Below are 15,358 nucleotides of genomic sequence, written 5' to 3'. Positions count from 1 at the left end.
CCTTGTATCTCAGTGTGGAAAAATGTTCCCCTCACCTCTGAGTGCACCACGACCTCGCCCCCGAACACCATGGTCCCTTCCTCTTGAGTTTTCATCTGGAGAGTCAAAAGTGTCATCTGGCCCAAAATCTTCAGGACCAGGAAAGCCATCTCTCCCCCTGGGTCCCCGGCCCTCATGTCTTGAGGGTCCTCCTCTTCTGAAGCTACAAGAAAGAACATGGTACAAAGGTGGTTTATAGGCAGAATTTACATGGATAATCTTGAGACAGCTTCAGCTTAATAATCCTTTTCTGAACTGTTTCACTTAATACTTATAGCACCATACAATCATTCAAATAGGATTTGTGGGTGGAAAAGTGCTTATTTTCTGCCCTTGAGAACTTCGTTTTAATATTTTTCCTCATTTTCTTCTGCTGTGTCGTTTTTTTCACACAAGAAAAAATATTGACAAATATATTGCATTAATTTAATGAAAAGGGAAACAAAAAATCACTGAGTGATGATAGATATAAGGTAAGGTAAGGAAAAAGACAAGTGAATTTCCCTTAGCTGTGATGGTCTTACTTTCCCTTCCCTTTTAATGATAAAAACAAAGTGAAAAAATGCAAGCAATGAGAGTCAAGGCTACAGTGAACATTCCAGCATAAATTCCTGTCGATTTTGAACTCTTGCTAGAACATTATCTTATTCATCCCATTCTTTGAGGATTTTTTTTAAAGTTTACAGATTCAGGAAATGATTCTAGACTGTACTTGGCTCTGTAGGAATGCTGATCGCTGAGCAGTGTGCACAGTGGCCTTTACAACCTCAAGAGCAGCTTATCCAACCGCAATAACGAATAATTTTGTTTTGCAAAATGTAGTTATGAGCCTGAAGTCAGTAATATCCTTCTTGTAAGTACCAGGGCATCTTCAGTAATTTGATAGGACTGGGTTCTGCGTCTCATCTGAAATCAGTATAGTTCCTCCAGTATCACACTGGGGCTTTAAACACAGACCTTCAGAGAGGAGAACGGTTCCTTCTTAATTGTCAGTGCCACTTCAGGTAAGCCTACAGATGGCTTCATGAATGCCAGCAGGTCTAGTTTTTACAGTACCAGTTTAAACACTTGTAGTGCTTGTCAGACTGCATACATGCTCTGTGTATTACTGCGACTCCAGAGGTGCGCAGTACCACCAGCTGGTAGGGCTCTCTCAGGTTACAGCTCAGCTCCTACAATTTCTGTGCGAGCACAGGGGGATGTTTAGGTGGCGTAGGCACAGTGGTTTGGGAGTCCTCACAGTGCGTTCCCACTCTGCTCCTGCCCACCCCTCAGTGACAGCAGTGATAATGCTGAGCTCTCTCTTTCCCCGTTCACACTGATGCCGCCCCCCACCTCCCCTCTTCTCCCAGTTCCACACTGGCCAAACTGCAGCACCATAATATTCAGGTGGTCGTGGCTTTGTGCAGCATCCCCTTCCCCAGCTCATTAACGACACAGTGCATCCTATTACAAGCAAAACTTTAGATACTTTTATTTAGAATTTTAACAACATTAACCTTTTAATTACAAATTTAAATATTTTAACAGTAGTCATAACACAATACAATATTTTTAAACTTTTACATTTTTTTAATTAAAAACAATAGGTCTGTCTCCACCTCCCAGAAAACAAACACAATACAGAAAGGAGGCTGCTGTGCCTGTACAGCAACAGTGGATGGAGGGAGTGCTGTATATGGACAATGAACCATTTTACATTAACCTGGATTATTTGTGAAAACAAACTGAACAGTTTCAGGTACAAATGGTTCAAATAACCACATAGCAATGTTGTTTAGCCTTGAAACAGCACAGTCCTCTAGATACTCTTTAGAGGGTCTCCCATTTTTAATACTGACTTGGTGTGATTCTGCTTAGCTTGTAAGTTACCAAGATTTGCAACATGAGGTCCCATGGCTACCAGGAATAGGGCCTTGCCTTTTATTTCCAGGCAACCTCATGGACAAAGTTTAGCTCTGAAATCTATCATGCCTATGCCTGACATAGCCACAGCTCCTAATATTGTGTTTTGTATCTCCTTTTTCACTTTTTCATATCAGTCACATGTAAAACCCTGCCTTGTATAGGGCTCAGTTCCTGTTTGACTGCTCTCAGATCTTCTTCCTTGAGGCCTAGGACCTTAATGTACAGAGCTATACACTGCAGATTAGCAGGCAGGAAGAGGCAGGTCTCTGCGGTAGAAGCATCGTGTTGATAGGCACAGGTAGAGTAAGAACAGGACAGGGATGAAAAGGACGGGAAATTAGAGAGAAACACACATACATACACTTCCCTCTCATGCTTGATCAAACCAATTACAATCTAAATTCCAAACCAAGTCAGCTAAGTGAGTAGTTGGGGTTCTTAGGTTCACTTGAGCATCTGCAGTAAATGGCATCTAATTCACCTTCACTCAGATGAATTCGTTAAGCTTGTAAGCACAATAAGCCTTTTATAGCCCTGTGCTGACTCTCTTTAAACTAAATGGTCTGTACCAAACACTTGCACTGTGACAAACAGACTCTTGTTAGTTCAGAAGTCAGATTCACAGGTCAAAAACATTCCTGGACTCTCTTCCTGAAACCTTTTTAAAATCAGGATAATAATAAAAAAAAATTCTTCCCAGTCCCTACACATTTCCAATATAAGATCCAAAAGTCTCTACTGAGCTTCTAAAAATGTTGTCTGCTATGTCTTTTAGAATTATATAATGCAGACCATTCAGCTTGGATTCTATTTTAACTTTTGTTTTTTTAAATGGCTTTAATTGTTACCTTCTTTTAGTTACTGTTCATTTCTTTTCATACTCTTCACACAAAAGGAAGGTACATCTTTACAGAGCTAGGTAGAAAATAGCTAAAAGAAGAGCTGTATAGATGCAAAGTAAAAGGAATGTAAGAAAATGATTAAAAAGGCAACTAAAACACACAAAATTCACATTATGTGGAGACCACAATATATTTGTACAAGTACACATTTTTATACACGTGGAGTTGGTGGTCAGTGAGAGGCTTAGACCTGGGAGGCCAAATTTAACTCCGTTAAACTAGCATAAATCTGGAGCAATTTCAATGACAGGTAATCTTGCCAGCTGAGTAATTCCTCCATATTTACAGTAATAACTAGAAGCAAAGTCATCCCTTTGTGATTTATTTGGAAATTGCGAGCAATGACATGGACATTGCTATAAACTAGATTATTTTTGAGTTCTTCGTTTGGCATTAAGAAATCAGTCAGAAAGAGAAATAAAATACCTACAAGCAAAAACATGAGAAAATAGTCTCAACAGTCCAACAGATGCTGTAGCTCTGCCCCTTATATTTGATAGTAGGATCACTGTTCCTGCTCCTTACAAGTATATTACATCTCATTCTACAGTCTCCACAGTCATCCTGTGGTTTGTGACTGGAGACAAGTCTCAAATTCCACTTCTAGTGTTCAAAAGTCTGTCACTTTAACCTTCAAGTTTCCTCTCAATTTTCATCAAAACGATCTCAAATCTTCATCCTGTGTCACTGGATCTTCTCTACAAATTTCCTCCCTTCTCTTTACTTACTGTTTACAGACACGGAAGCTGCTGTGTACAATGACCATTTTTCAAGTTTTCTTCTATTACTGAATGATTTTATGGACTCTATACTCAGGTATATTAGAGTTTTCATTTCCTTATTGGTTTCCAGTTTATAAATCTGAAACAGATAGACTCCTTAATGACAAGGAAACCAGGAAAAAAAAGAATTCCCTCCATTCACCCCTTACCCAAAAACAACGAGTTGACATATCCTTACCTCTCATCTCGTCTTCCTCGGAACCGTGCATCCTCAGGATCCCGTGGATATCTATCATCTGAAGGTCTCCTTCCTTCCCAAGCACCAGGAGGGCCACGGTTTGAACCCCCTCCTTCAAATTCCCTGTGATCAGGAGGAAAGGGAGGCCCAGGTCCACCTCGTCTCCATTTCTCATCTTGCAATGGTGGGCCTCCTCTCCCCTCAAATTCCCGTAATCGATGGCCAAATCTCTTATCTGGATGGAAGTCGTCACGGAAGTCATCTGGTCGATCAAAGTCATCATGGAAATCTGGGTGAGGTCCTCGTCTATCTGGCATGCCCCTGCTGTCTCTACCATCACCCCACTCCTGGCCACCTCGAAACAACCCTCTCTCAGGCCCATGATCAGGACCACCACTGTTCTGGTCGTGCCTTCTATCTGAGAGAGGGCCCATGTGATGGTTTGGTGGACCACGGGAGTCACCTTGAGGGAAAAAATCATAGCAGATTTCTGTAATGTTTTCTAAAAATGCTCTAGGATGCTCTAGTTTGTACAGTTCTAGAAAGCATACACCACACATTTCACATTAAACAATTTTTGGGGAAAAACTTTTCCTCTGTATTCCAGCCCAAGCCTACGGAAGCTTCCCTCTCAGCAAAGGCCCTTTGTTCTGCTGCACCCTTTTCTATCTAGAGGCGCTGCACTTCAACAGCTTCCTTTTGGAGAATTACTCACAGAAGAACAGACAACGTATTTAATTACCTTTATTGAGACCAGGTCCTTGGTTGTGAGGGCCGAGACGACCTTGTCCTCCCTGCTGCCCCAGTCCTGGTATCAGTGGTGGAGGACCTGGGTTCTGCCCGTCCTATTAGCATATAACAGGAGAAGCCATATGAATTAGCATGCATGAGCATTTTTGCTTTTAAGCATTTCCTAAGGGGGTAAGCCAAATTTATTTGCTTAAACAAAGACCACATCTTCTTACAATAGGAACAGCTGATTTCCCAGTGGTTTCAGCCTCATTTTTCAGAGGCTCACATCACTAACACTTTTCCTTCCCTGTCTGAGCAGCATACATAATTTTATAGAAAATTTAACATTTCAAAGGCTAACTTTTTATCCATGACAACCAAAGATGATAAAAGCTCACGTTTTATCTGCCTGTTCGAAAAGACAAGGGAACTGTGTATATTTGTTTGAAAAATACAAGTACTGTTTTTTACGCTGTTATAAAGCTACATGGACCAGAAGCTTGCTTTGGAAATGAACAAAAAAAAATGGAACAATAATAAGAATATTAGCAATGTTGGGGTGGGGGAATAACCACCAACTACTGCTGGTGGTATCAGAGAATCTCTGTTCTAAACTTGTGTAAATGCTTAACATGGAAATACATGAGTTTAATTTTTAACGTGGTGGTCCATTTTGTTTTTCCTGATTCTAAAGTTAAAATCAAAAGAAAAGTATTAAAACCCTTAGGATGCTTGGCTAAGCACAACGAGACAAGTTGTTAATGGGTTATTAAGCAATGGCAGGTCTAAAAGCAGAAGCTGCAGTCACCTGCTATTCTCAGGCACAAACACAGTAAGCAGAGGTTTGTGAAACTTTCAGCATCCCAAAGAAAAACTAAAGTAGATGTAAAGCCTTTGGTTATTTTTATCTTCTTTGTTTGTTTGTGGATTTTGAAGGATAAGGTAATGTTCTTTAAATTCCACCACTGTTACGGACCCCTGAAACATTTCTCTGCAGGTACCAAATTACGCTGGACCCAATATGAAAACATGGCTGGGAAACAACATGGTTGAACTGTCTCATTCTGCCTTTCAGCAGGAAAGGCCAGATAAAAAGTCGACACCTGGGGACTGTATTTGACTGAAACTAGAAAGGGGCATGTACACAACTTACTGCCCAGCAATATTATCCAACAATAAAAATGTATCACTGAACAAGACAGTTGAAATGTGCACGATTGGTACACAAAACCTTTTATGTTGATATCACCAAAAAAAAAAATCCCCCCTAAATCACATACAAGAGAACCCTAAACACAGAGCGTTTTTTCCTAAAACATTTCAAGTGAGAGATTTAGACTTGGCCTTTATTTTGGCTGGTAAAAACCTTCCAGATGCAGGCCATTTCCAAATACACTGACAACTACACTTCCTTGTTGTAATTGTACTAGTTCAGCTCTCCAGGAATGGAAGTTAAATGATTTTCATGGTCTGAACCTACTTTTGAGAAATCCTGCTATTTGGGTGTATTTTTGTGTGCTGCAGAGTAGCAGGAAGTTCATTTGAGCATTTTTCCTACCATAGCTTGAAATGCCGTTTTTATATACTGTTTTTATATTCTTAAACTTTTATATTGAACTGCAATATAGGTGACCAAAAGCACACAAACATGTACTACAAACATCACCTTTGCATTGAGTATTTTTGTAATGCATTTTGGGGGGGAAAAAAAAGGCTTGTTTCCAATGATTATTAAAGAAAAAAGCACACAACTTTCCTAGGGAATGAATGACAACTTGAGTCCAGAACAAACAAAATGCCCGTCTAGGAAAGATCCAGCTCTCACAGGGCTTCTGCCATTCCTGACCAAAACCTTGCTGGAGTTTTATAATTTCTGATGTATTTAACATACGTTAACTAACAATAAAGTCTTGAACTTCTTAAACTGTCACTGTTTAACCAAATCATTATTTCTTAGTACTCGCTACATGAAGTTCACTAGCGTTTGCCAAAACCCTCTATTCCAAGCAAACTATGCTTTGACGAGATAGACAGAACCATCACAATGCATTTTTACATGCTTTTAATTTTAAAATACATTATGGGTCCCAAAATTGTTACGGAAAACTAACTTGCACAGTTCGGAAGGACGGACTGCACCCAGAGCTGCCACCAGCCCCTGGAAGCAGCCGTGTTTGAGCTGCCTCCTGCTGCTGCACAGCCTGATCGGGGCTCCCTGGGGCGTGCTGAGGTTCTGCACAGTGCAGGTAAGCTGGAGAAGCAAACAAAACTCTTCCACCTTACTGGCTTGTCTGGCCTCTGCGTGCAAAGAGCACAGCCACTTCATGACAGCTATCTATAGTAGTTAAACGTATGTGCCCAAGGGGAAGAGAATGTTTTGTATTGATCCAAAGAAAAGAAAAATGCATTTCAACTAAAACACAAGTTCCCAAAGTTTTCCACTATGTAGACGAGACTCACCTAAGCAGCAAGCGAGATGCACGTCTAACCAGAAGGATTAGATATCAGACAATCAACTATTCTGAATTAGCAATAGCAAAAAAAAGGCTCCAAAGTACTTCTGCCAAACTGGCAACATTTATCCGTCTGCATTTCAGTACCAACGTGCCTGTCTCCAGAACACAATTTTGCCATATCTCAGTCAATTTCCTTCTCAACCAGCTTTCTGTTCCGTTAAGTATTTGCAGAAAGTAGCAGATCCCACGTTCAGGAAGAGATGTGCATCTCGCCTATACATCTGCAGTAAACCTCTGCAGGTAACGGTGCTATCTTATCCAGAGATTAACCTTTACAAATACACAGTATTAATTTCACAAACCCTCGATGAAGCAAAAAAATATTCCTACTCTGCTGTTATTGCAAAGGAAGGTCAGTAGTTTGTACAAATTTACAGAAGAGAAATATCAAATTTAGGACCAAAAAAAAAGTCAAAGTTTACTGTTAAAGATTTCCAAGGTAGGGAACTACCATTATAGTCATATTACGCAGAAGCAAACAAGACCAAAACCTGACAGGAACATTATGAATTTTAAAATCTGTTCATTTATAAAGACATTAGCTTCCTAAAGCTAACAGGAAGGAAAAAATGGTCAACTTTTTTTTTTTAGTATTAAGACTTCCAGAGAGCAGTATTTAGTGAAAATAACTGTTCATCTGTCACAAGCAACTTCCTGAATTCTGACCCAAGTGTTAACAGCAGGGTCAGACGAGGACAGCCCAACACATGCATGTAAACACACACATGCTCAGTAAGGATTTTTAGATAGAGAAATTAGTCCCCTTAGGATACCAGCAAAACCCACAACTGGTAGCATGCATTAAATGAGTAATACTTGTGGGACCAATTCCTGTTCTCTTAACTTGAATGTTTCTGAAACCTCAGTGACACATTTACAGATGTCCGCAGGAAGTTATTGCTGATACATAAGAAAAAATACTCAAATGAATAGACAATTTGTAGGCTACTCTGATCTCTGAAGTCCAACCACTGACAAAGTTCATTTCAATGTCATCACACATTATTGTGATTGGTGCTGGACTCCACACAAAGTATATCCGTATCTGTCCAAAGCTTTAGCTAGAAACCGTTCAGTACAACTCGAAGAGTTATTTTTGTTTTAAAAAAAATCCACATTACTTAAAGTCGTATAAGTAGATTTGTTTCCCAAACATCCCCTTCAAAATTCACCTTAAAGCTGAAGATAAACAGGAAGTTTTAAGTACAAAACCAGCGCCATGATAACAGGGAACTTGTAAGGAGCAGTAAGTACAGTAAGCTCTCTGTATCTCTGGTGATTACGAGATGGAAGAACCCCGTAATAATGGTGCTGAAGAGGGCACAGCAGGTTACACCTGACGGCACCTGACGGGCTGGTGCTGAACCAGACTTAATCCCTGAAAATGTGATCGGTGCCTGTACAAACAACACTCTCCAGTATGCCAGGTGAGCCGAGTGCAGGTACACTGCGGAGCTGCTGAGCCCTGCAGGAGCTGAGTGCCGTGGCAGCACCACGCAGAGCCACCTGATGGCCGGCACAGCAGCTCCAGCCCAGCGCCCACCCCACCAACCCGCTGGTCCTACCCAGCCCTGCCCAATACCCGTGCCCCCTCCTTGCATTCTGCAGCATGTGGTGCAGTAACAAGCTCAGGTACGCAGAGCCCATCTCTTAACTCGTGGCCCAGAAGGTATAAAGGTGGCGAAACAATTTCTACACCGGTGTAGGAAGCAGGATAGTTATGCTCCTGTGCATTTAGTTTCAACTGGAAAGCTCAACCAGACCTACGCTGATTCCAGGTGTGTCAGCATCTATGGTAAATTCATCCCATAGTTTTGATAAAGTACTCTGGGACAACTCAGAGTCAACAGTAATTTGTTTTAATTAACACATTTCTTATGTTCAGTTTGCTTAAATTCAACTTTTCTTAGTGCTTACCTACATCCCTAGGAAATTCCACATTTAAGACAATTTAGTGTCCTTAAACTAAAAAGTCTGGAGTTTCTCTTATGGTTACATTTTTCCTAACAGATTCTGATTTCTCTATCAGCATTTCTACTAATCCTTTTCTCCCGTTACTCCTGCTGTTTCCAAGCTCCATAACTTTTTTCATCATCATTTAGATTCTCCTGAGGCGGACCTTGTTAAACGGATCTTGTAAATCCATTTAACCTCCAGACCTTCTGCTCCTGCTCAGCATTTGTACCACGTGACATTATCATTCCCACACTCTGAACACTCTCCTTGTTATACAGATTGACACATACCTGATTAAACGGGGGACGAGGCCCGTCACCCAACAGAGGCGTTTTCTGCTGCTGGAAAGGCAGAGGGCCCTGGGAAGGGTGCGGCCCCCTTGAAGGATTTGGCTGTCCCTGAGGTCCTTGCATGTTTCCTTGAGGCCCTACTAAAGAGCCTTGTGGAGGTCCCTGCTGGCCTTGTGGACCTGGTGGCCCACGCAATTCTTGTGGCGGTCCTAACATTGTACCTTGAGGCGGGGGTCCCTGTAGGCCCCTCATCTCCTGGGGACCATGTCCTAGTAAACCACTTTGCATATGGCCTCTCATTTCTTGCGGATGACCCATCATCATCCCTTGTGGAGAAGGTCCTTGGTTATCTCTGGGTCCTGGTGGACCCTGCATCCCTCTTGGATTAAGTCCCATCAGAGGCCCTTGTGATATAGGACCCTGCATCCCTTGAGATCCTGGAGCTCCTTGCATGCCATGAGGAAGAGGTCCTTGCATTCCTCGGGGACCAGGTGGCCCTTGCAATCCTTGACCACCAGGTGGACCTTGAGGACCCAGGTGACCTTGTGGGCCAGGTGGACCTTGCGGTCCTAAATGAGTCTGAGACCCAGGTAGGCCCTGTGGTCCTAAGTGGCCTTGTGGACCAGCATTACCCTGTGGACCTGGAGGCCCCATTGGCCCATGAGGGCCAGGATGTCTCTGCATTCCTTGATGTCCATGTAAATCCTGAGGCCGTGGCATTCCTTGTGGAGGCCCCTGGGGGCCTGGAGGTCCTTGTGGTCCCATGAACCCTTGAGGACCTGCAGATCCTTGATGTAATGGAGGACCCTGAGGTCCCATTTGTCCTTGGGGTCCTGGAGGCCTGAATTGTCCTTGTGGACCAGGAGGTCCCATTTGAGGCATATTCATTGGCATCTGCTGAGGTGGAAGGGGCTGCTGAAATCCTTGAGGCATCTGTGACATTGGGCCTTGCCCTGGAAAAGGCTGGGGTCCATGAAGAGAACCTCCTGGAGGTGGTGGCTGCACTTGCTCAGCTTGTTTTTGCGCAAGTCTCTCAATCTTCAATTGCTGTCCAAAAAAGAAAAAGAGACACAGAAAATCAACTAAGCACAGAAAAACATGAAACAACTAAAAATCAGAAGCAGCTATCTCGTCCTCAGGAGTTTGGAAAGATTTAGTACTGTCCTCTTAATTAACAGAAATACAACTACAGAATCATAAACAGGTATAACTAACTGAAAAGTGGAAACCTTACTGGTGGCATCATAGCATCATGCACTGAATCCAATTCTCATTCAATTAGACGCATTTGAGAAAACGTGAAAACAAGACTGCAAAAGCAAGCTACACACTTAGTGCTGAGCTCCAATGAATAACTGGCTTTACGTACTTACCTCCAAAAGTTGTGGGTTTGTGTACTGAAGTGCTGCCATTTCCTGTTCAATCTCTGCCTGTGTCTTCTTTTTCTCTTCCAGCTTAATATCTTCCTTTCTATCATTCAGTGGCTCAGGTGGGGGAGGCAAAGGAACTTTATTCTGCATCCATGCCTACGCAGAATAAGTAAACTTAATACTAAGGAATGCTACACATGTAATATAATGTAACACTGCACTGGGAAAAGGTATGCCAGAATGCTGAACATTATGGATATCTAGAAGCTGAAGATTAGGCTGAATAAAACACCCATATCTAATAAACTTTTAAGGTACAGATACAGGGTATTTAACAAAATATTTTATCCTTAAATAATAATTTAACTAATGCGGCAAATTATTTTGCACTGGATGTTGATACAAGAGATGATGTCAGAAATTCAAACACTCCAACAGCCACAAACTTTTTGAAGCTGGGATTATAAGTGGTTCCAGTGTTTGTTGTTTATCAGTACTTACCTGCTGAAACTGTGCTGGTATTGGTTTTGCATAGGGCACTTTTTTCTGTGGCACCTTTTTTTGGTCCTTTTGCATTACTTCCTCCATTCCCCAATCCAGTCCTGGGATTGTCATTTCAATGTCATTGGACTCATCTTTCCCTTTAACACCAGGAAAGGCAAAAGGTGCAATACAGGTTACAGAGTAATCTTGTTATTCTCCTTACAGTTTATTTAACAGAAGAGACCACAAGGTTCTCAACTCTTCCTTTCCATTGAAAATATGCAGTTAAGAACCTCAGAAAACAACAGCTGTGCTACCCAATTATAAGAAAGGATGAAAGAGAAGTCAAACAGCATCTGGATGGCTCAGGAAAATGCCTCCCTATAGCTGCTACTTACCCATCTGCTCTTGCTCCATGGCTATTTTCAATTGTTCGGGTATTCCCATCCCAGGGATAACTGCTAGGCTGTTGGGTTCCAAATCATCTACAGGAAAACAATAAGTATTTATACTTCAAAAACTTTTGCTTTACGTTATAATTTAATTCTTTCAGCTTCTCACATTCTCACCGTTATGCATTTCACAGCTCTGGGTCAGTTTATAGATCTCATGCATTAATTACAGATATTAAAAGAATTGACAGATTCATAAAACACCCCAAAAGAACAGACATTATATACTTTTAAGAAAAGTGATATTTAGCGTAGGGGGTCCGAAAAGGAAATATCATCTCATACCAATTCCCATTTTTGCAATAACAAATGCATATAGTTTAAAATTTAAATCAGATTAAAATAATGCATTTTAATTGTCATTCCCAAACCCAAAGGGGCAAGTAATAAGAAACATTAATAAACAGATGCAATCCTGGGAATTAAAAAAGGTTGCTGAGGCAATGCTGTAGAGCTGGGCAACCCTGAGCAGCACAAAATTACAAGAATTCTTAAAAGGGAGGAGGGTAAAATTTTAAAGATTTGAGTCAAGTTGAATAATTTGAAAGGTCTTCCTGGTGTAGTTCAGGACTGAGGAAAGTCTTGCAGTCACATGAAGTTTCCAAGAAGAAAAGTAATCTGGAGACAGCACCAGAGGGAGAGCCAAACCTCCTTTCTGTGACTGACAGAGCACGTCTTACCTCCTGGAGCTGTGGAATAAAAGACGACAAATTGTTGGAATAGTGCTTGCTGATAACACAGAGAATAAGATTATTTATTTAAAGAAAAGATATCTTTATCTAGCTAGTCACCAATACTATACTGTCTCATCACCTTACCCAGAAGCTGCACTCTAATGTTAGCTAAATGCCCTAGGCTTGTTCCTAACCCCAAACCCTCTTTTCTCCATGCTCATGGAAATTGCCTTACCGTACTCCACACCATCCTCTGACATTCCAGGCAGCAAATTCAAGTTGTAACGATCTCTCATTTTATCTCCAGGACGATTTCGAGTCCAAAACTTGCTGTTGGTGAAGAGAAATCATACGATCTCAGTAGAAAGTCAAGAACATTAAGTACTTTTAATGTAATTACTGCTTGTTTATTTAAATTTTAATTTCTTGACTATGCAAGGATTCAACTCCTCCTTATCAAGTTCAGCACTGCATCTGAACATTAGCTCTGAGGTTCAAACAAAAAAATCCCAACAATTACCATATTGAACTGTACAGAACTCACACAATCCCCAAACCTTTCATTTCTTAAGGCTTCCTTAGGTGAAAGATAAGTGAGACAACATTCTACCTTTTAATGTAAAACACATCAGTGCCTTCCCACTTAAATAAGTTTCTTTCTGCTTCCCCTACTGGTTGTGTATCAAAACCATCCTGATCTATTCTTTGCTCACCAATGTCATGCACCCTTCCAGTTTCTAAATGCATGTACATTCCCTTAGATCTTTTCTCTAAATACTTTGAAATACCTGGTGTGATCGTTTGAGCCTGAACAGAGAATGTGTCCAAGGGGATGCCATGCCAGACTCCAGATCATTCCTTCATGGGCCATTTCCATTCCACCAACTTCCTTCTCAACCCTGATGCATCAAAATATCAATCATTACACACACGAGTATCTGCTACAGATACAATATAAAACTTTTGCTATTCAGTTGTTCCTATTCCTCTGTCCCCTACTTTGCTAAAAAATTCAATTCTTTTTCTGTTGCATGTACTTAGCAGATAATTCAGTCATAGGATTTTTTTTAAACTGTATATATATATATATACATATATATAATATATAATATATATAATTTTGTTAACTGTATATTTAAAAGCAAAATTACAACAACTCATGAGAAACCCTAAGAAACTAGGTACTTCAATTATTCATCACCCCCTCAACGAAAGACTACTTTCTGTATGAGCTATTGTATCCTTTAAAATATAACTGCACAGAACAACTTCAGAAATGAAGCCTATTCACAAACATCCTCAGTGACAGAGCAAAATTATACCATACACATGCATTCAAAGGTGAAAAGTATATTTTATGCTTGTTATAATGGCTTGCACATCTGATCAACATCTTTTCCAATACGCCGGTAAAAATGCCACGTACCCAACATGCCAGAACAACAGAGAGCCATCAGACCCCCCACTGGCAAACAGCCCTTCATGAACAGGATGCCAGGCCACAGCTGAAATACAAAATAAGCCACAATCAGAAAGTACAATGCAAGAACTCCTAATTCACGTAAATCAGGATCTCAAAAACTTTCATTTTTAATCCAAACTTACTAATAAAAATTCACAAAATGTAAGAAAAGCTGACCTGTAGCCTCTTTCTTATGACCCCTGAAGACCTGAAGTTCTTCTTTTAGATTACGAATATCAAAGAGCTTGCAGAGATGGTCACGAGAAGCAGTTAGCAGCCAGTTGCCGTTCAGATTCAGTTTCACCTCCATCACTGTGTTTTTATGAGCATGTCTGCAAGTACAGAAAGAAAAACACTGTACAGAAACCAGTTTCTCAGATAAATCAAACATGATTATTTACCAGTTGCAAATATTTAGGTCGGCAATAAAGTAGTTCACAGAATCACAGAACGGCTGAGGTTGGAAGGGACCTCTGATGATCATCTAGTCCAATGCCACCGCAGAGCAGGATCACCTAGAGCACCTTGTGCAGGATGGCATACAGGTGGGTTTTGATTATCTCTGGAGAAGAGACTCCACATCCTCTCTGGGCAACCTGTTGTAGTGCTCTGTCACCCTCCCAGTAAAGAAGTGCCCCCCTTTATCGAGCCGGAACCTCCTGTGCTTCAGTTCGTGCCCATTGCCTCTCATCCTGTCACTGGGCACAACTGAAAAGACTGGCTCCATCCTCTTGACACCCTCCCCTCAGGTATTCAAATATATGTTAATGAGATCACCCATCTCCTGTTCTCCAGGCTAAACAGGCCCAGTTCTCTCAGCCTGTCCTTGTGTGACAGGTGCTCCAGTCTTCTGACTGATCCTCTTAGAAGCCCTTCTCCAAACTCCTTCTGGTATTTCTACGTCCCTCTGGTACTGGGGAGCCCAGACCTGGGCAGACTTAGTTCAGGCCACTAAACCAGAATACTACAGCTTTCTGTGCAAAGGCCCTGGGCCTTGATATTGTTTCTTCGTATTTTAGAGTAATTGGTAGTGCTCATTGAAACAGAATTCAGTTACTGTTCATGTTTTTACTGCAGCACAAGAAATTTATAATCTGCCAGTTAAACACATATTTAATTTGTTTTTCAAATGGGAACTGTGTGACTAGGAAATCCATGAATAAAGACAAAGTCAGTTTAAAGAAGGAACATTTAAGTCACAATTTTCAGAGTTCAGACTTGATCTAACCTAGATTTTCTGGCACAGCTAAAGCACTAGCTTTCTATTTGAAGTAATTGTGTATGGCTGAAAAGACATGAGGCAAAAAGCTAAAAAGAGACAGTGGTTTTATGCAGATAGCTTGTACTTGAGCAAAGCAAAGTCTGTGGACATGAACTTACAGAGTGGCAAGGCTCTGGCCAGTCTTTGGATCCCAGAACTTGATCGGCTGTTGGCTATCTTTACTTCCTGATACAACTAAACCCTTTGTTGGATGCCAGTCAACACATTTCACATCTGCTCCGTGTCCTGTTAATAATATAAAAGCCATTCATTTAGAAATTTAATTGAAATTGAAAAGGCACCAAAAATTAAGGGCTTACTTAATATACTTAATATAACTGTAATATAAAACT

The 15,358-nt window shown here is 41.0% G+C and overlaps 1 protein-coding gene across 2 annotated transcripts in view; it reads right to left on the bottom strand.

Annotated features, from left to right (window-relative positions):
- The window catches only part of WDR33 (WD repeat domain 33), a 67,321-nt gene that overhangs the window by 3,837 nt on the left and 48,126 nt on the right, over positions 1 to 15,358 (bottom strand). The window contains exons 8-19 of one of the 2 annotated variants that reach the window (XM_082767726.1): positions 15,125 to 15,251; positions 13,922 to 14,076; positions 13,709 to 13,787; positions 13,071 to 13,181; positions 12,518 to 12,612; positions 11,555 to 11,641; positions 11,175 to 11,314; positions 10,677 to 10,829; positions 9,304 to 10,350; positions 4,552 to 4,654; positions 3,810 to 4,272; positions 36 to 202 (exon numbers count right to left, since the gene is read on the bottom strand). In XM_082767726.1, the coding sequence (XP_082623852.1) occupies positions 36 to 202; positions 3,810 to 4,272; positions 4,552 to 4,654; positions 9,304 to 10,350; positions 10,677 to 10,829; positions 11,175 to 11,314; positions 11,555 to 11,641; positions 12,518 to 12,612; positions 13,071 to 13,181; positions 13,709 to 13,787; positions 13,922 to 14,076; positions 15,125 to 15,251 (2,727 nt within the window). Of the gene's footprint in view, positions 1 to 35; positions 203 to 3,809; positions 4,273 to 4,551; positions 4,655 to 9,303; positions 10,351 to 10,676; positions 10,830 to 11,174; positions 11,315 to 11,554; positions 12,298 to 12,517; positions 12,613 to 13,070; positions 13,182 to 13,708; positions 13,788 to 13,921; positions 14,077 to 15,124; positions 15,252 to 15,358 lie in introns of those variants that run through there. The other variant, XR_014318162.1, reaches the window with a different exon arrangement.

This window comes from Aythya marila (assembly GCF_965140915.1).
Source record: "Aythya marila genome assembly, chromosome: 9".
NCBI classification, from domain to species: Eukaryota; Metazoa; Chordata; class Aves; order Anseriformes; family Anatidae; genus Aythya; species Aythya marila.
Note: the sequence above shows the minus strand (reverse complement) of the source record. Positions and strands in the feature narration are given on the sequence as shown.